This window comes from Hirundo rustica, chromosome 12 (assembly GCF_015227805.2).
Source record: "Hirundo rustica isolate bHirRus1 chromosome 12, bHirRus1.pri.v3, whole genome shotgun sequence".
Lineage (NCBI taxonomy): Eukaryota > Metazoa > Chordata > Aves > Passeriformes > Hirundinidae > Hirundo > Hirundo rustica.
In genome coordinates, this window is record NC_053461.1 from 16,908,973 (window position 1) to 16,934,908 (window position 25,936).

Consider the following 25,936-nt stretch of genomic DNA (forward strand, 5'->3'; position numbering starts at 1 on the left):
TACCATGCAAAAATGACCCATCTTCAGGCATGTACCTGCATGCCCAGCGATGTCTCTGTCTGTAACCATCCCAGTCCTCCATCCTGTGGTCATTAAATGAGAACCAGTACTAGGTCAGCACACAGAACACAAGGAATTATATCCATTTCTTGCATCCTTCTCTTTGGTTTGCCGGGGAACACGCTCTGAGAGCTGGGGGCAAAGGGGAGAACTGCACTGATGAGTTTTACAACACATTGTCAGAGAGATTAAATAGCCCAACTCTCCTCAACCTTCACTTTACCAGCCCTACTTTCAGTAGCCTGGAAAAAAAGAAAGGAAAAAAAAAACCCAAACCAAAACAAAAAGCAAACAAAAACCCTTAAAAGAAAAAGAAGAAATATGATTCAAAATAAATTGAAAAGCCCAACTTGTAATAAACCTGGCACTTGCCCCAGGCTTCAGGGATGTCTGAGACTATACACTCCACAGACACAATCTGTAGCTCTTATAGGGAAAAAAAGAGATATATTTGCACTATTTAAAACAGGTTGCAAATATAGTTTATGTTTTGGAAATGTAGGGAGCACGGCTAACAAAATACAGAATGCAGCAACAAAACAAGCAACACTATCCTACAAAACTGTCATTATATAATGTCACTGTTTACACTAAGCCTCCAAAAGATACCTTCTGTTATTTTTTTTTAATTAATGGGGTGCTATGCAGTTAAATAAACTCATGAAGAGTATTCACAACTTCTGCATTTTTACTTCAAATCCCAATCTTTATTTACAACATCACTGTTATAAATTACAACAGTACTGTTAACATTCTTCTCACTTGCTGGGATACCCAGTGGAGCTCCCCGAGAGAAAGAACATAATGCAGGAAACCATGGCATTTGATTCTGTTCTTATTTAAATATTTTAAAGTCAGACAAAACTCCACTGAAATCAAGGGCTACGCTACTGAAAACAGCTGCAATTCCGCTGCTGCTCCTCAGGCACTGCCAAACAATCTCCCTACATGCAGCGCGTCTCCAAATAAAGTTAAATTAGTTCTAAAATATCAGCAATCCGTGCAACTTTGTATTAGTGTGAAATTACTTAAGCCTTAATTCAGCAAGGTACTTAAGCACATTCCTAATTTTACAGGCATGAGACGTACCAGTGACCTTAATCAGACTAGTCACGCACTTACATTTGGGCACATGCTTAAGCATCTTGCAACGTTAAAAGCCACGATGAGGAACAGTTCCATGTGAATTAAAAGCTGCTTTACACCTTAGTAGGCACACTACCATTTTAAGTTCGAGATATATATATATATATATATATATATATATTTGCTACAAACAAGTGGTTGCACCACCTATAAAACAACCCTTAAAGTATGAGGATCACTGGAGGAGGAACAGTCTTTAATAATCTGAATAACATCAATCACTTGAAATAGACTTTTAATTCCTATCTGATGCTTGCTGGAAGCCCTTTTGCAGTGTATACACGTGCTGGCTAACAGCTTTAAAGCATTCCTTTGCGGACTTTCCCTAAACAGCACTCCTGAATGTGGAACTTTATTGCTTATGAGTAAGCATAAGCAAATATAAGGGGAGAGTGCACACCTACGAAAACAGCTGGGAACAAACACACCACTGCTGAATTTTCACAGAGATGCAAAGCTAAAACTCAACCCAGCAAACATTATTTCAGAAGCTCTATCCCTTCAAAGAGCCCACAGAAACCTAAATGATTACTGCCAGATCCTAATTTACCAGGTGAAGTAAAAGCAGCTATTGTAAAACAATAAATAAATACAGAAATAGACATGGACAGCCTACAGAGGACTTCTGGATTTGGATGTGCACATAACCCAGGTGATTACATGTCTAATGACCCAGCTTCTGCATGTCCGTGCTTGTACCAGCACACACAGCAGCAGAGCTCCAGGTGCCAATGTCAAGGTGCTCTGAGGACTCGGGTTTGTGCAGTTATTTATCAAAGATCTCAGAAGCAAAATAAAACAAAACCAAGACAAAGAGAAAACAATAATCTCAGCAAGTGCAACTAAGTAGTAGTTTCCCCTTACCCTTCAACAGTTAGAGAAAATTCAGGGCTTGTTGGTGTCAATAAGTAGTTATAACAAAGACATTAGCAATAGTGAGGATAGAGAATGCTGCATGAATGTTCTCAGCATGGTTCATTGACAACTGATCTAAAAATTGAATTATTAAGGGAAAAAAATCATTGATTCTAAAACCCAGGCAAGGTAGCCAGCCTATGTTAAAACTTATTTAATTTTTCCAGCGCTGCTTCATTCCTAAGCTCTCGGAGCCACAGCTTTTCCATTGAAAAGCAAAAGACATTTTACGCACAATTTTCCCTCTACTAGAAAGAGGTATATTGTGCCCTTCAGTGAACATAAAATTGATATTATCGTCTCTTAGTTTATATCTCACTACTTAACCTTCAGATTAAAAGTTATTAGATTTGAATGACTAAAAAGACATCATGTCACCTTCCGTTCAATGCTGGGAGATGGCAGAACTTGGGGGAAAAGTCTGAATGATAAAAACCACAAAGTTACTGGGAGCATAAAGTTGTTTTTCACAATCTCTGATGAAAAAGCAGAAGCTGTACAAATGCAGTCATCTTTTCACCATGTTGTAATCTTCGGTTATGAGGGTATGACAATACAAAATCAGACACAATCCAATAGCTGGCATGGAGTTTAATCTATACTTTCAAATGGCTCCTTCAATAGCAGCAGCAGTTTAATAATTAGGCTTTGTGTCTCTTTGGACAAAATGACTCAACACGGACGCTCCCTTAAAGTGTAACAAACAATTTTGGTCCAACCCAGTTATGTCAATATGAAACAAAGACTTTATCTTGGATCTAATTTAGCAGTTTTGCTCTACAGAGATAAGTCCACATCATGATCAATGGGACTGTAAAACTCCTGATGCGGTTTGTAAGCTCTCCTCACGGGTTTTCAAAATAACATGAAACTCACCAATAAAAAAAAAAAAAAAAAAAAAGGCATTTCTTTCATTTATACTGCAATATATTCAGATTTCTTTCTAGTCAAATTTTCTTTTTGATGTGCCCAATTAAAACAGCCTCTCAACAATACACCAAATCCTCCATTTCTTGTACATCTTCCTTGTCTTTGAACACGAACAGAATCTGAAGAACCCACACAGTCCCTCTGGAGTTCGATTCTCTCAATCTAACACTTCACATCTCAACATTTCATGAAACAACTACTGCCAAGGGCCCAACTATGGCACCTTCACACAGACACCACAAACAGCCCAACTTCAGGCACTGATTTGGGCACAGACCAGAATCTAGTCCAAATTTCTTTTGTCTATCAAACCTTCTTTTATAGAAGAAAAAAATTGTATTTTTCACTCGTAGACATTCACTGGAATAAAAGTACAAAACAGGATATAACGCTCTCAGGTTTTTTTCCAAGGAAAACCCCCTTCTTTCCTTACTTGGTGGACACATGGCAAAACTAGTATTTATCTAAATTCTTCAGAAAGCTTGAAGTGACACTTCATAATTACAGTATAGTTCAGCTCAAAGACGAAGTGAAGAAAAGAAACTTCCCCGCAATTCTTTACATAAACCTCCTCCTTCTTTCTCCACACACCAGTTGAGTTTGTATTTCTATTCCAGTTTGTCATAAACACGGCCACCTTGTAACCCTTTTTATCAAGCAATCTCTGCACTACCTAAAAGTACACTACACTCCATCAGACAAGCTATAGGTTTACATTATCCAAACATTCCGATTCTGCCTGCTCAGCGCGGGTTGTCAATAAATGCAAGCAATTGCAAAACAGCAGTGTGTGTTTTTTTCCTAAAGAGAACACTGATAGGAGCCTGCCAGTTCTGCAAAATAAACCCTTTGCAATCTCTGCAGCTAATCTGTCAACAAATTACTATTAAAGTCATACCTCCTCAAAGTTCAAAAGCATTCTGGATTAGACAAAGACACTGAGTTTCATACTCGTGGGGCAGTACTTGAAGTTACGGTATCAAAGTGGATCTGGCTATTGATGTGGAAAGGTTTGTATTTCTGCCACCATGCAACACAGCACTTGGTGTCTTGCTGCTATACATCAGGATTCAACTTCGTAATCATTCTCTTTGTTCAAGTCATAGTCTTGTTTCACTGCTAATAACGTGAAGAACACTTTAATGAGTAGTCCTGAGGATAAAAATAAAATGCAATAAATAATATTTATTTTATAAGCTTAAAAAAAAAAAACAAAAAGCCTGTCTAGGACTGAGGCATCAAACCTCCTATTTGAGTAGACATCAGAAACCACTGAAGCAACTACAGCTGTGATCATGAACATTAAAAGGCAGTTTGTCCCTGTGAGTCTTTATTTATTACTACTTAGAAGGCAAGAGTCACCCCATCATTACATCCCTTCTGCCCAAACTTCCCTCGCCCAGCCTGACCTTCAGCTTGTGGATCACTCCAACACCCATTCTGCACCTCCCAGATGTTTTTCATGATGCCTCAGAGCCAGCAGGTGTTGCCAGACTCTTCCTGGCTCCCTGTTCCCAGGTTTTCTGCTCTGTCGCTTGGTTCTGCCTCCAGGGGCACACTGGGACAAAGCTCCTGAGCCCCACACCAAATCCCAGCTTTGCCTCTTCAGGAAGCACAACGATCCAGGTAACCCTCATGCCTACTCCATGCTTTATAATCAGGTCACCAAAGCCCTGCCCACTCCACCTCACCCTGACAGTCACTGTCATCAGATGCTCACCTCTGGCACCCGTGGAGTCAGCAGCAGTGGGAAGACGACCTCTCCCACCCTCAGCAAGGGGCCAAAATACTGCGAGAAAAGGTTGTCTTTCCCTTATATTTTGGTTCTGAGGGTGACTTCTATATGTATTTCCACTTTTACCCAACTCTTCCACAGACATACTGCCTCTGAAGAGTCACTGGTATTGCTTTGCCTTTCTTACTTTACCAATATAAACACCAGTTGGAGTTACTTGGCTTTATTATAAATACCAGAACTCATCCCCACATTTGCTACTCCCAGCTTAACAGTACATTTTATGAGATTTCTAATGCTAAAATAATTGAGCATCACTCTCTGTCTCCCTGCATGGCACAATCACCCTAACATGACAGGGAAGCATAAAACTTGTCCTACAAATCCTCCTTGTACTCACAGCAAGAGTGAACACACCATACACTTCTCCTGCAAACACATGAACATCTGTGGTGCTCCATAATTTTCCATGGTAAAATATTTACAAGTTTGCAAACCCATTAGAACTTCCTAAAAAAACCCTGAAGTATTTCTGTTTCCCTCTCTCATACTAACAAAGCTATTAGTCCTAATTAATTCATAAATGTCACCAAAAATGTGACCCTAAATTCAGCACAGATGCTTTCACAAGCCATTGTACATGCAGGTTTCACTGTTCTGCCATGATCATCATGGGAACACGTAACTAACCACAGCAGCAAAGCTCAAACTACCCACCACTGATTCTTCTTTTTTTTTTTCCCCAAGACAAAACAAGTGCCAGGTGGCAAAATGAAAAGATTTGAATGAAATGCTCTTAAGAAATAGCTATTTAATTCAGAACTCATTCATTTGTATTGAAGGAGTGTTTTCTAGAACGCATTCTGTTAAGTGACCTGAGAGCATATGTTGTATATGGAGAAACATCTAAACATTATGCTCCATGTTGTGTGTGTATCTGTAAATGCTTGCATTAGCTGTCTGAAAACAACGGGGTTTTCTTCTTTTCAGCGTTTAAAAATGTTTTCCAAACACCAAGATTGATATTTTTATGCTAGCTCTGATTACCCTCTTATTGTTATCAGGATTGGGTTTGTTGGTTGTTTTTTATTTAATAACTGTTTTAAACTTTGCAATCAAGTTGCTTTATAAAAGAGAAACTCCATGGAGAAGTTAGTCATCAAAACCAATTAACAGCAGAATTCAAACACAGAACATAAAGGTCTTTGAAGAACTTGGAGAAAAGCAAGATCCCCAACCACATTCACTGTACTGGCAGAGGATAAATAAACTCCAAGCTAAAACCAGAGCTGTGTGAAAGCAATCCTGAGCCTGGCAATCCTGTTCCTAGCCCTGAGCACCCGCATCTGCGCTGGGCACTGCCTGGGGAGGGCTGGATGGCTGGGAATGAACGGGTGCCACCTCTTCATTGACTGAATGAGCGGCTGAATGACACCAGCCATTACAAACGAGGTGACAACATTATCTGAGACACCCTGAGCCGTTGGGATGGCTCTGGAGAAGCCCTGGCACAGGGTTAGTTAGTGGTGGAGGAGCAGAGGTCTGAGACATTCTGGTCCACCATGTGCACATGTTTGCATGATGCCCCCTCCTTGTTTCTCTCTGGACAAAGCCTCACTGGAAAATTCCACAGTGCTCCTATGGAAAACACAGTGTAATTAACTCATTTTCATACGAAGCCTTTTTTAAGACAAGACCTTTGTGTTGAACATATTTTACTGTTCCACTCCTCTTCTACTGTCCTATATTAATCAAAGCTGTAACCCCTGTTGTCTTTGCACTACGAATCAGAATGTGCCCCTGGCAAAGAATGAGGGAAAAGTCAACAGGAATTAAGTTTCAGTGCAACTGTTTACTCAACTGTGGCCTGCAGTTATTGAAATTTTATCCGTGGTTTTGTGTGACTACTGCAGTAATGAATTCAGCATGGCTGTGATTTTCTCACTGATGGTATTCTCACTTCAAGTAAAAACCTGTAGGACGAAATGATTGAAACAACCAAAGTCTGTGCATTTAGTATCATCCATTTTTCTGACTTGTTTAATTATGGCAGCTTTCTGTCTTAGGTTGGCAAACGGAGTGCCCTGCTCCTCCTCAAGCCTTCACTTTGCTTTGTTTTTGAGCACAGGTTTTTTTCTTCTCCACAACAACCTGCTAAAAAGATCACTGTACACTTAGGGGAGTCTTAACCAGCTGACAATCGCTTATTTAAAAGGTTTTAAGAATGCTTATTGCATTAGAGAAAGTCAGGGTTAGGCATAAGTGTATTCACCATGGCTCTGCTGCAGCCTTTGTTCCCAAACACATTAATGATACATGCCCAGCACTTTGGTGTAAAATTTCCTCAGAGGGCTTCAGAATTTTATCAGGGAAAATAAAAAGCCAAAACATATTTTGTGGATAATTTACACTGGTGAATTTGGTCACTTCCCAGAAAATACAGTAATTAGAATACCAAGGCAAAACGCACTATTTGGTTCTGATTCTTCCAAGTTGAGGAACATTAACATGGATGTATTTATTTATTTATTCTGACATTTTGAGCAGCAGATACCTCTGCAGCCTTCCTCACTAATAGAAAACATTCTGTTGATAGAGGTTGCTAGGTTGTACTAAAATGTGTTGTAAAAACAAAACTTAACGTTAGTGTATTTTCCACCCAGTGACATATTTTGGAAACCAGTTATTTGTATACAGCAGTTCACCCAATCGCTGCCACCAGACTCAACACATTCAGGCAATGGAAGCAAGCCCTGATCTTTGAGTGTTTCCAGGGAATGATTAAAAAGGAACCCCGGAAGAGACGTCCAAGGTTTCCCTTTACACCAAAAACTGCAATCCCCTACAGGCAAAGAATGCACAGAATGTCACAGGCGAGCCCCTAAAAGCATCCTCTGCCTGGCAAGTACAAAGCGTTTGGAGGGAGGGGGAGTTGTTGTAAAATGCTTCATGCTTTTCCTGTAGGTAGGAAACTTGTAATGCATCTTACAGTACCTGCTGTTGCTGGAGATGTGCTAAATCTGCAGCCCCAATTTCAACGGAAGGTGTCTCGCCGTTTGATCTCACTTCCCGCAGGCTGCACTCTAGTAAATGGTTGCCACCGCTCGCTCCATTCTGAATGGCTGAACCGTTACTTTTTGTCTCAGTCCCAGATTCTTGCATCATGACTCAAAAACCTGAAATAATTTAGGGGAGGGGAGGGGGGGGGTGGAAAAAAAAAAAAAAAAAAAAAGCAGCTGTTAAAACAGTTGCTGTATATAAGGAGACATGCCCTGTTTTAAATCCTGCCAAAACTGTAAACATATGTCATTTTCCTTCATACGATTTATCTTTCATTAATGGTTCATGCTACTAGTTTATGTTTATTTATCCATTGGTACAGCTATAATTTTAGTAAGTTAGTTCTCTTCTAAATATAGTATTATTTGCTCAACATCTTTTTTCCCTTAGAGAAAAAAAAATATTTTTGAACGAACACACAGAATCCGTAATTAAATTTCTCTAGTTACATCTGGACGCTTTCCTTTGAAACAGATGACTCATTCTTGGCAACATATGATGGACAATATCAAAAATGTGATATACACTGTGTAGGGGCATGAAGGTGAAGCAGAGCATTCACTATTTTGGTTTTCATTCATCCCATGATAGTGCCGAATTAGCACCTTTTATTACTCTGAAGCAATTTAGGCTTAATCCGGGATGTGCTGAACCATCATCAGTTTTCATTTCAGGAGAACTACTACAAATGCTCACAGAATTAGTCTTGTTGGCCAAGTTTTTGGCTATGGATTTGGTCTGGATTTGGATGCTCTTATGGCATTACAGCGAGGAGCCTCCCGTGTTACTTGGCTAAACATCATCTCAGCAGCCACAGCTTGTTATCTCCTTCCAGCCAGCCCTCTCAACTGACTCTTGGTGTCAGCCTGTCCCTGGGTGCTTCACACTCAAGTGTTCACCAACAGCGTCAGTGGGTCACAAGCCTGCAATGAGGATGAGGACAAGCACCCAATCTCCTTACCCCAGAACCCCTGGTATTTACACAATGACATCAGCATTTGTGCACAGTACTCCCCACACAAAGCACATATGCCCGTTTTCAGCTGCAAACTGCTACCTCAGAGATATTATGATGACTTGTTTTATAAGTATTTCCACCTGCAAAGCCCCAGCTTCCAGGATTTAAATGCCATTAACCTGCCTGGCTTCCACCAGCCCATCCCTCCTCTACGCCTCACCCAGGGAAGATGGGGTATGGAAAGCAAAGCCGTGCGTCCCAAGGATGCTGCTGGCCCCACACTAACCACAGGGACCTGGGAGCCAAATGCCTCTGTGCAGGGTAGTTCACCTCAGAAGGAAAATGCTTTATCTTCAGGGAAGAACCTGTTTGAATTCAGTAAACCAAGCACATGGATGGTAGTAGGACAGATTCAAACATTCTGATTACATTTAAATAAATTTCAGCTGGTCTATGGAAACTTCTTTCAATCTGTTTTGTTAAATCTTCAAATTATGCCAGGTGACAAAAGAGCTTGGAGACTCATTATAAAGCTTCTGTCAACTCCCCTGTAAAAGCCCCAGAGATCTAAACAAACCTACAGCTTTCCCAACACCACTAGGAAACGCTTTTGGATTTTAACATGATCCTGCTCTGATACACACCAAGTATGGTGTGTTTTTCATTTTCAGCACTGTAAGGAAAGCCCATAAGCATGATAAGGTCTAAATAAGTGTTTACATCTAACAGGCAAGGCTGGATTACACACCAGGCAGCAACTGCACAGCACAGGTCGCTTGGGAAGACACAGGAGATAAAACCCACAGACAGCTCCCAAGCCCCTCAAAGATACACCAGGCAATTTTTAGATGCTACACTGCTAAAAGGGGATTTACCTCTTTTACCCCATGACAAAAAGAAAGAACTGAAGTCATTGTTTTCTGCTTCCACTCGAATCAGGTCACAACTGGAGAAAATGGAGCACTGCATTAATTTACACCAGCAGCAGATGAGGACAGGGATGACCAGCAGGAAAGATTGGGTTAGAGGGTTAAACACAGAGACTCGTGCCTTTTACTGTTTTGAAGCATGACAGTAATGGTGGGCAGCATGTCCCCACCTCATAGACTAAAGCTGATAGAGGAAGGACACAAGAACTGGTGGAAGGTGCCTCCAGCAGCCACTGTGGTGGGAAGAGATGTTAAAACCCATGTGCCAGAACACTAAAGAAGTACATCTCATTTTCCAGCACTTCTGATGCAACAAATGGGAAGTGAGAACCTGGATAAATAAGCAGTAGGGTCAGAGGAAGCACCAAGCAAAGCTCTGACAGCAGAAAGAAGAATGTGCACCACTGAGGAGGAGATCCATCACTGCCTGATCACGATTTGTTGGCTTGCCCTTCTGAGCGAAATATCTCCAGGACACAGAAAATAATTCACAACTAAACTGGTCAAGAAATTATTTATTGTCTCTAGGACTGCAAAATGGTCCTGGAAAGAAGAAACAGTAGAAATTGCAACAATTTTTCTAACCTATAGGACCAAGAAAAAGATGGATTATTTATTGTATCTGGTCAGAAAAAGATCATAGTTCTTGAGAACCTTTTCCATGACAAATTTCATGCTCTTTTTTACCTTTTGAAGAACTCCAGCCAGTTACCTGCTCAGCCCAGGGCCCTGGCCCCACTGCTGGTTGTGACCACCCTACAGATCCCATCAGAACTGGCAGCAGCTACCAAAGAAATGATGCTGGAAACAGAGTTTGCCAAGGGACCATGTTTAAACTATCAAAAAATTATTTTAAAAGCAGAAGTGAATACCTTTAAGCAAATTTTTCTTTAAAAAGAGCAATTTACAAGCAGTCAATTCCTATATAGCTTAAACTAGATGTCTGTACAAAACAAAAGCGCTTTGTTAAAGTACCTCTGATAGAAAACTGGTATTTCAAGGGAAAAAAAAGATAAAACTGTTTATTTCTTCACTGAAGTCAAATGTGAGTTGACATGAATAATCACAGTTTGGTTTGATCATTAAGTGTCATGTCATGAAAAATCAACCTGTGAGAGCTTTCTGCAAGAATGATTATTATTTGTCTTTTTGAGCACACCTAAATGAGCTGAGATGATCGTACACCGAGGATGGCTGAGATAATTGTCTCTTCCCAGCACAGAGGAGATGAACTTACAGGAGCCTATTACTGAAGTTTGTCATTCAAAATTGTGAAAGAAAAACGCAAAGCAAGGTTGACTCTATGCAACATAATTAGGTTCTGTGGGAACTGAACTGAAACTCCAGGTGAAGTATCACAAGCCGTGATTCTGGTCTGAATACAACCAACACAGTGCTGAAGGAGCTGTTATGCATAGTGATTTATTGTAAGAAATAGTAATACTCCACAACTGCTTCCATGACAGGCACAAGTCCTGGTTCTGACTTAAGAAATTTAATGGTTCAAAAGTCCACGTCCATCTCATGTGTTCTAGAAAGAAGAATGAGTCTCTTATCAATTCTGCAAAGAAAAATGCATTTTTAAAGCTTAAAATATGTGGGTTATTACCAGTGCAAGTGTATTTATTTCTTCTATATATATAAAAATTCTATGGTGCTTCATGTTATGAAGGATACAGAATGACTCTGAATTATTAAAGGTGACACAAGATGTTTTTCCCCTGTGAAAGGACCAAAGGTAGGCTGCCGTACCAACAACAGCTCAAGAAACTTTATCCTGAAATCAAGGGGCACATAGTAAAAGAACTGTTCTGACTTAATGCCACCTTCCTTTAAAGATTTCGGAACAGTGATCAGTTTCTTCAGATTCCCATTTTAACCTGCAGAGAACTTTTTCTAGCTTTGATACACAGTCAAACACAAAGTCAAAACCTTACAGCTGGGCCCATCCCTTTAGTGAATATGTTATGGTCAAGGTAACGGAGCAAAATTTCAGTGAAGCAAAATCAAAAGAAGGCACTTTGTCGACAGGAGGACTACAGCTAATCATCTTCCAGATGACTTTTCTTTGTCAAAATTGAGAAAACAAAGGTCAGATGTGAACCTTGCCTGAATCAAAATAATTTTTCTGATGACTCCAGTGTCGGTGTTTTGAGGTAAAAAAAATAGAACCTAAAGGAATCCTAATTCTGAAAAAGTTCTTTGCTAATGCATTAAAAATAAGTCCATAAAGTCCGTAACTCTGCCAAGACCAGATGCTGCCGATACACATCCCAGCTCCACTGGCCTATTAAGATGAGCAAGGTTAAGCATGGAGATTAGTAGGCAGGAGGTGGGCGCTGAAGTGTGCCACTGCTGCAATTCTGCTACCAGTATAGTTTCTGAAGACTAAGCAGCATTGTTTAATGTCAGCATGAGGGAGGATTTACTGACTGAAACACCTGTCAGAATAAGGACCCACTCCAAGTCTGAAAGACTAAGAGACTGATATTCAGATGTCTTTAGATGCCTCATCATACACGGAGGCATCTGGTGAGGCATTTTTAAGATTCCTCAATAAGCACCAATCTATATCTTTAAGCATATCATCACCTTTAAAAAAACATCCCTGGAGTCTTCTGGCCTTAAATCCCTGTTTATATATGCTTCCAGACTCAATGTGGACTACAAATTCACAATGCAGCCTGTGTGTTTCAAAGTTTCTTCGAGGCTGATGATTATAGTTCAGATGCTAGTACTTGGAGGTGTTTACAAATACATATATGCACATAAAGATCATTAAGCATTTGCATCCCCTGGGATCAGTGGTAGAGCAAAAATGTTGTCGTAATACAACCCTTCTTTGCCACATTTGTGAAAGATTTTAAGCTAACAAAAAGTTCAGTCTTTATTCCAGGGCAGTTAATTAAGGTTGACCAAGTCAGGCAGAAGTAAATTAACTTGGCTGATCAATTATTTATATGAAGCAGAATAAATGCCCTTAAAGAACTTGGCTCAGCCATGAAAGGACATGTAAATTAAACACAACACAGATTTATAAAATGCATTTCTACTTTTATACTTTTAATGCTAAAATCAGTTTTAAGTGAGGGATCAAATCACACAATCTAGTCCAAAATTCTCCAGCAGGCATTCTATCCATACGTGCCATGGATTATAAACAAAAGTTCTACCTATTTGTCACAAGCAGCTCCCCAAAACAGGCTCAGGAATAATTTTAGGGCATTTACCCGTGTAATTATTAAAAACAAAACAAAGCAAAACAAAAAACCTCAAACACCGTTTGGAAGAATTACACAAGAATGTAACACCGCAAATACAGGATTTTACCTCTTGAAAACGAAATGCACTCTAGAGTGCGACCAGCAAGGGAACACAGAGAGCAGGAACATAGCTCCTGCCTCCCCACAGCACAGGGACAGACAAACACCCTGCAGCACCAGCCTGGCACTGCCATGATCCGCAACGAGGATCCCACAGCTTTCCCAGGAGACCCCTGCCCCACTCACAGGTGGTCTCTTTTAGTCCCGGTATCTTTGGAGCAAGTACCCTGCCAGGTAAAGCACCTCAGGCTCCACATCCCACCACCAGGAGTGAATTTTTCCAGGAACATGTTTTGATGTCCCCCAGCTGATGCCAGAACACCCAGCCCCTCCAGCTGACACCCCGTGCCTAGGCTGGCGAGGCAGGCCAGCAGCACCATCCTGCCATCCATGAGTTCAGAAAAAGAAAAAGGATTCACTAGTGGAAATTAAAAGCCTTGTGTAAGGTAAGGCTTGATGTGCCGTGGGGGAAGGCGTACAGATGTTCAGCTGCTCATTTACTAAATTACACCATGTCACAATTAACTGTGAATCAGCCAGCTTCACACGAGCAGCTCAAGGGCTGCCACCATGCTAAGTGCAGAAATAACGCCGGGGAGGGAAGTCCAAACTAGCCAGGTGGACCAGATAACTTCTCTTTGCCTGTGTTTGTGGTTAGCACGACTATTAGAGAGAGCTATCCCAACATATGGCATGATTTAACTAAATCAGATCATGCTGAACTCACCAGCCTTTCTCAACTTACAAACCCCTCCGCTCTCGTCATTGCAGATGGGTGAACACCCGTCATGCTTTTAGAGTTTTCAGTAGCCGTCATTTATCCTGCTGACAGGGTGTATTTTAGGTATAATTATGTACTAACTAACTATAGATCAACTGTCAGTACATTAGGGTACTTTTTGGATAAAACTTCATGCTTACCCCTTCGAAGGCCACTCGCCTACACACTACTGGTGGTTGCTGAATTGTGCAGGAGTAGGAGAAAGGAGAAGGGGATTCAAAGTGCAATTAAGGACCATCTTTAGGAATCAACCAAAATAGTAGCAAACAGAGCAAATCAGGCTTCACTGTCCTAAAAAGTGATGCTGAGTCACGTCTGACAGCGGGGTTTGGAGGAGGAGAGGCAAACCTGGAGCAAGGAAAGGGAAAGAACATGCACGGGATGTGTGGAAAGAGGAAACAAAGAGACAGCGACGAGGTGAAATCCTTTGATATTTCCTCAGCTTAAAGAGGTAATTCAATGCATTAAAATGGATCCTTGAAATTTCAAAGGATGAAACTCGCACAACAAAGATTGTCGAGAGTGCTATTTTCTAGGATTAGAACAAAAACGTACTGGGATTTGCTATATGATCTTACATCGCCGAGCAAGACTGTACACTTGCTGTTATGCAAGCACCATCTTCCAATAGAGAATTTTCATAATTATAACAGAAAGGCGTAAATTTTCTAATGCATGGCAGTTCAAAAAGTAATCAAGAGAATGAGCCTGAGGGCTATTTTAATGTATGCAAAGCTAGTGACCCACAGTAAATGGGAGGTAGGCTTCAATGAATGCAAAGTAATGCACACATACTAAAGACCTGGTCTGATGAGGGACGGCTAAAATTAACACCCAATTAATTTCCGAATTGACAAACAAATGAAAGCCATAAATCTACTTTCTCATTAATTTTCTTGTGGTATAATTTAAAGCAGTAATATGAGGGCAAAAACTGAGCATTATCCATCATAAATATCAAAAAAGATAGCACTGTAACACCATAAATTATGCATATTACCTGTTGTTAAAAATGATTAATGTATTATCAACTTTATCGTGCACTGTATATGTCTAGACGTATCTGAAATCTGAAATTTCATTTAGTGCTTAGGAAATAAAGGGTCCAGAAGAAATGGGATCACCCAAAGCACATCCTTGGCTCTGCCTCCTGACGCTCTTACCTCGGCTGGACGCATCCCAAGCCTAGGGCCGATGGAGTTTGAGCACATGGCAGAGGTGTTGTGATGGCTTCCCCCAAGTAGGGAAACAAATCACACTGCTCCTGGAGCATCCCTGCGGCCCATGGCCCTGGCACCTGGTTTACACAGGGCTGCCCCCCTTTCCTGCCCTGCTGACGCTGGGGCAGAGCGACTTGGTGATGCAGAGCCACGGGGAGGGGACAGAAGTAAAAGCAAGGAGCAGGAGAAAGTAGCTGTAACTAAAAGAAAGAAGCTGTAACTAAATTCAGTGACTGAAAAGCCCATGCTTTCTGAAAGTGGTGGAGTAGAACACCTCGGCCAGAAGAAGGACAAAGGTTCCCTTACCTCCTCCCTGTGGGTCATGATGGCGACCAGCCTGCCTTGCTACCACCTATGATGGGTTTATGTCCACTTGCCACATTTGAGTCTCCTGAATAGCAGCTTAACCTACTTCTGTCTAGAAGCAGCCAACCACAGTTTTTAACTTAACTACATGCAATGGCATAACCTGTTCCACTGTTGGGGTGCGTGGCTCACACTGCCTGGGTTCCTTCTTTCCAGGAGCAGTGCATTATCAACAAGGGCCACAGCAACCTGAAATCATTTGGAGGCAGCTCAGTGAAAGGCTGACTGATGCTCTGCAGGAGCTGAAATTTAAGACTGCTGTGGTGAGGAAAAGGGAAGGGGAATCAGGAGCCTAATCCCACTTGTGCCACACTGACTTACTGTAAAATCATGGTCAAACAACTTAAGTTGTCAGAGAACCAGTCAGTGCTGTTACCCCTAAGGAAGTCTCTTCTGCTGAGGGTGTTGCTGACCACAATGAGTAAGAACAGATTAAGCAAATCCAAGAAGAATTAATTGAAACAGACATTAAAAGGTTGCCATTTGCTCTGCTCAAAAGAGCTGGAGTTGGTCACCAGGAAAAATCAGTGCACTAAAACATACCAAGCTGTGAAGACAACAGGTCTCACTCCCTTCCATTAAGACCCAAAGCACTAGACAGACAGTGAACAATTCAACTTTTCTTTAAATCAGATTTTTGCATTCTCCCTTCATTTTACACATGCACACAGAAGTCACTCCGTCTCACCTTGGATAAACAAACCCCCTTAGCAAAGCCAGCTCTATCTCAATCTATGCCTCTCAGCTTGACAGCTATTAAATCCATATTCAGCATGAAGCTCATGCCATAGATGCATAAAAGCTCTAGAGCTGGGCCACTTCCAAGTGACTGGCAAATATGATGTAATCATTTACATACCATCATCGGCAGAATGAGGTTCCCTCCTCTCTTGGGGAGAGCTGTCTTTCAGCCGTGAGCTTGACAGAAATCATCCTTACCATCACCGGGATCATCGTTTATTTGGAAGGAAAGGGATGGCGGGTGGCCAAGAAAAACCCCCAAGCCAAACCAGAATCCACAGTTCACCGTACCATGCGACCCCGTGACTGCTACCACACGGGCACGAGCACCGTGGCACCAGAGGAGCGACTCCTCCAGAAGGAAGAGCAGCACGGTGAGGTGCAGAGTTCCCTCTGTGCTGGCCCCGTGGTCGGTGTCCCTGGGGAGGTACCCACCTGCTCATCCCAGCCCAGGCATCACGGCAGTGTGGGGCTCCCTGCCGTTCCGTGCAGAATGGGAACAGAAACTGCAGAGCTGTTCTCACAGCCAGGACTTATTTGTTTGCATGCACACTGCTCTGAGCTTGCATCACAAACTCTTGCAGTCTGCCTCACAGAAAAACAGGTGACTGTTCAACCAAATAAAAGACCAAAGTTGCATTTAGTAAATAAAGTCAGTTTGTGCCAGACAGCAGCAGCACTGCTCCAACAAGATAACATGAAACCTCGCATCAAGTGCTGGCTGTAGATGAATTAAGACTCCCACCCTCCATGCACATCTCCATTAAAGCATATCTAAACTCTCTAGCAGCCTCCAGAAGTCAAAAACCACCTCAAAGCCAGGTGCAACTCTAACAATTCTGCACAATGCCATTTTCACTTCACTATTTTCACTTTGTTCAAGGTAGCAAAGGTTTGATTCATGGCAGTAACAATGAGTCAATTAATGACCAGCTTGTCCACTTACACACTTCAGGTACCTCCTGCCCCCCTCCAGACCTGACACTGCTCCAGCAGCCCAAATGAGCAGCATGTTTGGATCACTGATGCAAATTAGGAAATAAAGTGGATCACATTTTTATGCATATTTTGTTTTCTTTGCCAAGGGATGAAGAGGACAATTATTTAATTTTATCCTTTCTAAGAATGTGTATCCAAGTTATCTTAACCAATGAATTCACATATAAAGAAACAGACAATCCTTTCACATTTTAACAAATGAATTCACATATACAGGAATAGACAACACCGTCACACAAAAAGAGTTAACGTTTCTTTCTCAAGGTCACTTAAAGAGGGTTTACTCCCTTTGTGTGAAAAGCCCTAGCCATTTACTGTTAGTGCTAACAGGTCCTGCCTGGCATTTGAAATCTAAGCCCCACTCAGAAACAATAACAAACAATAATTCTGAAAAACAAAGATGGTGTGAGCGAGTTTTTCTTGCTCGTTTTCAAAACAACCCAAAAGCAGCAACAACCAGGATGGTAATTAGGACTCCCAGAAACCAGAGAACAAACAGGCAGCACAGAGAAATTAGCAGATGTAAACGCAGTTTTCCAGTTATAAAAAGAAGAAAAGCAGCTTCATCATCTCACTTGCAGGAGGAGGAGCAACAAAGCACGTTTTTAAATTTGGTATTTTCTCTCCATTCAAAAGGCTCTGCTTCTAAAACAGATTTTCCTCAGATCTCCTCAGAAGTAAAACTGAAAGCTTTGCCTTTTCCAACTCCATCGAGGGCACATGCATCAATTAAAATCCGACATGAGAAAAGAGGGAAACCGAAAAGCCCCCAACCAAACGCTGACACAGAACACAAGGTCATACTTTTGGGGTGATTACCTGGTTCATAGCCCTATACCTTTTTCCTAGACCTTCTACCTCCTTGTTTGCTCCATGCAGGATTTTCTAGCCATCAGCCTTCTACCGCTGTGCTAGTCGTCTTGCAGGAGTGCTCTCCCCTTCTGAAAAAAGCAAACAACTGGATAGATATCATTACACTAAGGAAATCTCTTGGAAAAACCAAACAACTTGCTAATCTTTCTAGCCCCTTCACCCAAGTTAAAGATAAGCAAAGCAAACCAAAGTGAGTTTCAGCCACATTCCAGGGACAAGCTCCCCTTTTTCTCCTTTATCAAAATCCCAGCATTTAAAGGTTTTTTTCCAGACCTTGCAGGATAAACTGCTGCTCACACCCGCAAACAAAGCAATATTTGTTTAATAACTGATTGCTGCCATGGGTACAGTAAACAAGGGGCCCAGCATTTGTGTTTATGAACAAACACATCATCTTGCAAGAGCAATTTAACATTAACCAGGTGGAATAATCAACAGATTTCATAGGTGACACTCGGGGCAGGACTAATGTAAACAGAGCAGGGAGGAGAAAGGGGCCACTCTTAGGGAATCAAGGTTGAGGCAAATGCATTACAGAGTAAACAGCTGGGAAGAACTCAAGACAAACAAATAGTCATTCTTCTGACATTTCGAGAAGCAGAAAGGTTGTATGTTACATGCATCAGCTGCTGACCACCATGAAATCAAACCAGTTGGGGACCAGGCCTTCTTGTTTACACAGTGCCATGTTTGCTTATAAACAACAATTTGCTGTTACCAACCTCGCATTACTCATTGCATAAACGAGCAGATCAAGTGAAATCCTGTTAACTCTTCTGTGGATTGAGGGTTTTTTCCTCCCCTTCAACAACAACAAACAAAAAAGCCTTTGCAGTCTTGCTGTGCAACCTCAAGACAACAGGCAGCAGGGGAAAATACAGAGCTGTGCATCTGTTCCGATAAAGGGGAAAGAAAGGAGCTGAAAACACTTGAAAGTGTTTCACAAAACAAGATTTACCGGCCAAACCACTGATGTGAGAGATCCATTTGCATTTAAAAAAAAAAAAAAAAAAAAAATCAAAACCCAGAAAAACAACAACTGCAAAAGGTGGGGTGCAAAATGTTCATTTCACTCCTAGAACAAACAAGCAAAACAACAGCTTTCAACACAGCCCAACCTGCCCAGCACAACCATGGGTGCGAGTTGTTTACACACACACCCATGGCCCTGCCGGGGCACTGCAGCAGCAATGAAGCCATGGTTCAGCCCTCTTCCCTCTCCTTTCTCTCTCCCAGCCTCAGCCCCCCTTGCCTCTGCCTCCTATCACCATTCTCTGATCTTTGTGGATCTCCCCAGCTCCTCTTTGTTAACCCAGAAGTCCCTTGGATGTCTTCTTGCAACCAGAACCTCTGGCCCTCAACTGCTCGCCACCCAACATCCCTCCCTTGGCCCCGAGGCTTTGTGATTTTAGTCATCAAGGTGCTCAGGACGCCCAAATACCCTGGGGGTCTGCCACCTTCCTTCCCCATCTCTCACCCCAGTAACACTCATGAAATTTCCTATTGCAGCATTCCTCCAGGGAGGTTTCTCTAAGTTGTCTACCCTGAACGTGGATTGTGGGAAGGATCTGAAGTACCAGGAGAGAAGACGGATGGTCCTAATGATAGAGGTTAATCCAGGGCTCCGGGTTACATTCCTGTCATGACACAATCCCTGCATGGGACCTCCATGGGTCTCTTCATCCCCCTCCTATATAAAATAAGCCCTTTAAGATGTTGTACCAGTCAGGTGGGGTTAGCGGATGTAGTTGTGGGTTAAACCACGGGTCCTTTTTCCTCCCAGCTGCACCATTGGCCCTCCCTGATTCACCCCTACCTTCTGATGAGCACCAGCATCACCGCCAAGCACTGAGGAAAATCATCACAGTCTCAAATCTATGAAGCATCCAAGGTCACAGCTGGCCCTGGCACTAATCTCCCCTCCCTTGCCATTTCATGTGCAAACAGCATGATGGCCAGAAGCCTCCCCCCTCATCATTTTTTTACAAGTTTTAGAATATTTGTTACTTTTTTTCACAGCACAATCCTGGACATCCACAGCTGGCCAAGAACCTTCATTCTCTTTTTCAGAAAATATTTAGCCTTTTGTTGAAGTAAGAAAAAAAAAAAAAAAAAAAAAAAAAAAAAAAAAAAAAAAAAAAAAGGTTCAAAACCATGAAATCAGTACAACCTACTAATAAGACAGGTATTTAAATAAAACCCAAATGCAGTATTGTTCAGGCAACTGCCTATTTTTTAATACATCAGGTTGACAGCATAATAGCAGGCAGGATGAAAGGTGCGACTCGAGGACGGGGTTGGCGTCCGCACACCAGGAAAACAGAAGTGCTGCCCCATTTCCTGTGCTGCAGCAGAGTATTTCTGATGTCTGGGGCTGCCGGGGACTTAACTCTGAATTAATGATTACACACAATACCCTCCTTTCTCCCCTCCCTGCAGGACAGCGAGGGCCAGCCTCACCGAATGACTGTGGGCAGGCAGGCACGGGTCACGGGGGATTTAGATATTTCACAGCAGCTTCAAAAATTTAGACACTGCAACCTGAAGGCTTCTGAAAACATCAAGCTTTACATAAAAGTCCTGATATTTCCCTACTTGAGACAACTGCTCTCACCTCAGCCGTGCTGCCTGTTCCACGCTCCTTTTCCAGCACGTAAAATCACAGTTTATTCAGTACAAAGTAACTACACTATGATAAAAACTACAAGCATATCATTCAAATGCTTTATTGGTCAAATAGATGGATGCTTTTATTAGTCCAACCTTTTTTGTAATGGAGTGCCACTGATGACCCAGTGTTAGCCTCATTCCCTGCTATTAATCACACTTCTAAGAGCTCATTTTGCTTTAAAATCTTAAGAAATTGCTATAATTTAAAGACATGGTGTCTACATAATGGGAAATGCTTCACAGATTGTATCATTCCATATAACGCAGAATTTTTATGGCAATGCTGACCACGATACCAAGGTATTACAAAACTTGAATAAAATATTTTATGAAGAAAATCTAAATGTAAACTTCCTTTTGCATTTGTGGTTTGCCACATCCATAATGTTTTAATCACAGCCTTTTGGGAGTTGCAGTTTTCAACTGCATGTGGCTTACACAGATTAACACTACAAAAAACACTCCCTGAACAAATATAAACAGAACAAAACAAAATTAAATGAAAATTAAATAAAGTACAAGGATGGACCATGAGAGAAAGACTGCTCAAGCCATACTTCTACAATTTTCACACAAGGCATTTATCCTTTTGTCGACTATATTATCTTCTGCCTTTTTTGCACAGGGAAAACAGATGATGTTTACTGTGAAAAACTTCTACGACAAAGTGGAAGCATCTTATGAATTTACCTACACAGCGAATTAAATTAATATAATGATGGTCCTAACCCATATTATTAAAATGTACTCTGCAAAATGTTTTGACAATGTTGACTGCTGAAGGAGGGAAAACACATTTAAGACAATTTCAGCCAAATGCAGAAGCAGAAGCCTTTCATTTTTCAAATGCAAAGTAAAAAGCATCTTTAAACACCTTCTCATGAAAGAAAATGCAGTGCAATTATGTTATATGGCACACACAAAAGCATGTTCTTTTCCTCAGTTCTCTAACAAGGTATTAGTACCTCCTGGCCTTAGGAATATTATGTGTAAATCACATCATATTCATAGTGTCTGAATTAATTACAATAGGAGCTGGAGAGAAATGTTAACTTTCCAGGTTGTTGCTAAGGATTAGCCCTTGTTTACAATTCTGTATTTATAGAACAAGAAAAATTTGTCAAATGAAGGGCAAAGAGGAAAGCAAGAACACAAATTTAGCTTTGATTTCAAAACAAATCAGATCTTGCAACCATTCCCTGAGAAGAAAACCACAGTTTTTAATGTGAAGATGCAAATGAGTCTCAGAATATAAAAACGTTTTGTAATTCTGTGCATTCAACACTACTAGATGTTATTTAAAGAATTTATGTTAACATTTCTCATCCTCGCACAGAAAGTCCAAGATGCTGCAAACAGCATCTATTTAAAATGGATCGTGTTGCTGTGGGGCACAGGGTAGCTCAGGAGGCTGAGGCAGAATGGAACAGGGCATTTGGCCCCCTGGCATCATACTGGGATTCACGGACTACTCCAAAGAGGTAGACAAGGCAGTGGGCAGGAGGAACAAACCCCATGCCTCGAACAAGCAGGACACTGGCTACATGGAGATGCGCAGGTCCATCCCAAGGGAAAGCCATGACTCTCAAAACCACTGCAAAGGACATGATGGTCTTCCCAAATGCAGCGAATCTGTGAAGTGATCTAACACCTTTAAGAGAAAGGCACTCAGGAACCCAAGAAAGGTCCTTCATGCTGAAGATGGTATTTCTGGAGAGCCCTGTGAGGCTGGATGGCTGAAGGCTCAAAGTCCGTGGGACGGGTCCCAGTGAGCAGAGACACAAAACTCTGCAGGGGCACACAGGTCCTGGACACCTTGGCAGAACTGGCCAGGGAAGTTTGTACTGCTCGCTATTCCGAGGATAAAGAAAGCTCTTCGGCCTCCAGCACTTTCATTTCTTTGCACAAACAAAGGCACACCCACTACAATTAAATTGCAAAACCCTTTTCATTAGGACTCCTTGTTTTCACACACTTCAAGCCTTCCAAGACCTGCAGTCCCTCTCATGCTCCCATCAGTGTGTGCCTGTTAGTGGAAAACGAAGCAAGGGCTCTTTAGTGGTTTCAGTTCATGGAGAAACAGATGGAAAAATGCTTTTCCCCCTTAAAAAAAACCCCATAACCACCAACTTCTGACCAGAGTGACTTTCAAAAACACTGAGCATCCACAATGGAGAGCATTTAACTCCCCCCCCCCAAAAAATCAGGCCCATAACACAATATAAAAAATGCACTTAGCTAAGCTTTTGTGGAAACACAGATGGACTCTTTGCCTTGCCCTGTCCAAGGGCTGTGGCTCTCAGATTACAGCAAGGACAGCACAACGCATCAGGGAAACCAAATGTGTCTGTGCACACGGGTCTGTAAGCTAACACACACACACACTCTATCCAAGCACCCAGCAGGCTAGTTCACATCAGCCAGAAAAGAATAAACGGGACAGAAGAGGTGCCTTCATCCCTAGATTTTTCTTGATGTTTTCTTTCCCAGGAATAGCTCCAGTCTCAGTCCAGAGCAAGGATTCCACCCCATCACATTTCTTTGTGGGAGATGTGTACATGCAGCACATGTTCCTCAACAGCCACACACATGGATCCCAAGCACCCAAAAATACCATTGGTCCTCTCCACACTGGCCCAATAGCGAAGCGGGAAAAGAAGCGTGATTTTTTTTTCACCTCAGAATTTCATCCTGTGCCTGAGAAAACTCCCTAAAAAAGCTCTGTCGAAACCAATTTGTTTCTAACTCCCCCAAAAAAGCACATATGCCTACTTTTGAGTCAGGATGCAGGAAACTGAGTTTTTAATCCCTCTTCTGCATTCACCCGTGGCTAAGGAGCAATGCCCACCTCTAATCCACCATCGGCCATGGCTGGGTGATGGAGAGACAACAGCAGAAAGGATTTGCAAGACACCAAGTGAGGCCCTCCAGACAATGAAAGTGAACAATTGTAAGCACTCCTGTACCTTTTTCCATGCATGATGCCAATGGAACAGAAAGCCTCCCAACAGAGAGCACTGTGGCCCCATGACCTCTCCAGAACCAGCTGTTCAGCCCTGGGCTGAGAGGGTCCCGCACTGCCAAGCTCAGCAGAGGTTGCTCCGTGCTCCAGGAAATGGCCTTTCTGGTGCTGAACCCCCGGCAGCATGTGGAGGCCGTTTACAACCAGAAATGAGTGTTTAATGTTCAAAATCTGCACTGAAGACTGTATTTGAACATCTCCAGCCGCATGCAGGTGCACGGTCCCACAGATGTGCTGGCTCCTGAACGCTGTAGAGCTAAGGCATGTGGCTTCCTGCTCCAAGGGCTTGTGAAAGAGAAGGATACACTCTATTTACAGCCTATTCCAGACAAGACTATTCAATGTCAGGATGTGCCGTAAGAGGGTAATTTGCACCCTAAACTGGATTGTACGATACCGCAGTCACAGACCGTATGATCTCTTCCTTTGGATTAAAACTGTTTGCACAAGTCAAAGCAGAACAAGGAGAGTAAAAAAACATACAGTGTATTTTGTTCTCCACTGCAGCCACATATTTCAACTGCCTCAGCCGAATTCTTAGAGTAAACACAGCTTTAAAAGAAAATAACTTGAATAAAGAGCTTCTGGAAAGTTCTGACTGATTATGCATGCAAGAATTCTGCTACTGCTTCCTCCCATCATCTGAAAAATAAACCAAACACCCAACTTCCACAACTATCTACAAAAGTGCTATTTTTCTGAAACATGTTACAATACTATCTGAGGTCTGCAAGTTATAATGAATGCATCTTGTTTTGCAAAATACACAGAGGAGCTCAATTAAAAGAACAACTGTAAAGGAAATAGAGCTGATAAAAGAATTAATGCTCAGTATGCCAGATCATAACATAACATCTAGGATAACAAAGCCACGTCAAACACGCAACCGCTGAAGACTTTAAAAAATGAAATAACAAAGTTAAACCCCACAATATTTAAGCACACAAAACCAGGACTTGCAAAAGAAATTTTCAATAATTGACAGGGGAGTACGGGCAGCAGCAAACGGATCTCTTGCAGCCGTTACTTCAAGACTTACTAAATACATAAAAAGACGGATTGTTTTGTAAACGACCACCTGCTCCGCTGGCGATCTCCTCCTTTCTCATTGCCCAACCCGCCTTTTTCCAAAGATCACGCTAACCCAGTTTCCCGTCCGCCAAGGCATGGCTGAAATTACTTCTCAAGTCTCAGTCTGCAGCTCGGTCTCCTTTTTCTCCTTCCCTTCCCGCTTGCCTGTGCCGCTCGGGCTGCCCACACGCTGGAAGAAAGCCGCCAGCCCCGGTGCCTGCTCCGGCTGTCGGCACACACGACACCGGTGGGAGCACAGATTAGAGCTCAGCCGGAAGGGAGACAGTCAGGGTTCTGCAAAACCTCGCACGTCGGCTTTTCTCCTTTCGCAGTTGGCGTGTGAACTTGTAACTCGGAAATTGCAAGTTCCCACCAATTTTTTTGGCAACTCGAACGTAATTTTTAGGAAAACATAGTATGCGGCTTCTGGCATGCGGAACTACGCGCGAAGACTTTTCAGACAAAATATGCAAAGGTGATGGTCTCACAAGACTTTAAGGGCTTGCTGGATGGAACACGGTTTGGAAGACAAGAGTACAAAATTCCGACTCCCACAAGCAGTAATAAGAATCTGCGTTCAAGCAGCTCCACAGACACTTACTCACAAAACAGGCATAATATCTGCATATGGAACAGCCTCAGCAATGTGATGTACCCACAGTTCTGCACCATACAGCAAACTGGGCACCTAGAGGCACCTAAAACAGTCCTTCTACACTTCTGACTTAAAAGGCAAGATTACAGACACCTTCTCGCAGCCATGAACATCAGGATACTCGGGGGAGAGGAGGGAGGAAAATACTTTAAATTACAGAGATGCTAATCTCCCACTATTGATGTGTCCAGCTATTCGTCAAGTTGCTTCAGCAAAACATCTGGCTTGAGCCACAGAGGCCTTGTGAGCAGCATAAGAAGTCCTTGTTGGGACTGCAGCCTCTTCATGTCAACACAACAAACACCACTACTTGCCCCGCTCCTCTGGACACGGACTGCATGAGGGTTACATGCACCTATTTGTATGACCTGGCCAATGGAAAAGATTTCTGCCATCCCTTCCTCCTCTTAACAGACATGGATTTAGCAAAGGGTTTATTTCTTCCCTTCTTTCTCTAAGACCTCTGGCAGAGGTATGAAGCT

The 25,936-nt window shown here is 42.2% G+C and overlaps 1 protein-coding gene across 19 annotated transcripts in view; it reads right to left on the reverse strand.

Annotated features, from left to right (window-relative positions):
* The window catches only part of FOXP1 (forkhead box P1), a 380,821-nt gene that overhangs the window by 156,634 nt on the left and 198,251 nt on the right, over positions 1-25,936 (reverse strand). For 16 of the 19 annotated variants that reach the window (XM_040076749.2, XM_040076751.2, XM_040076756.2 and 13 more), the window contains one exon: positions 7,781-7,962. The exons of 1 other annotated variant lie outside the window; for it this stretch is intronic. In XM_040076749.2, the coding sequence (XP_039932683.1) occupies positions 7,781-7,951 (171 nt within the window). In that variant the 5' untranslated portion in view covers positions 7,952-7,962. Of the gene's footprint in view, positions 1-7,780; positions 7,963-17,982; positions 18,105-25,936 lie in introns of all 19 variants that reach the window. 2 more of the 19 variants (XM_058422307.1, XM_058422306.1) reach the window with 1 other exon arrangement.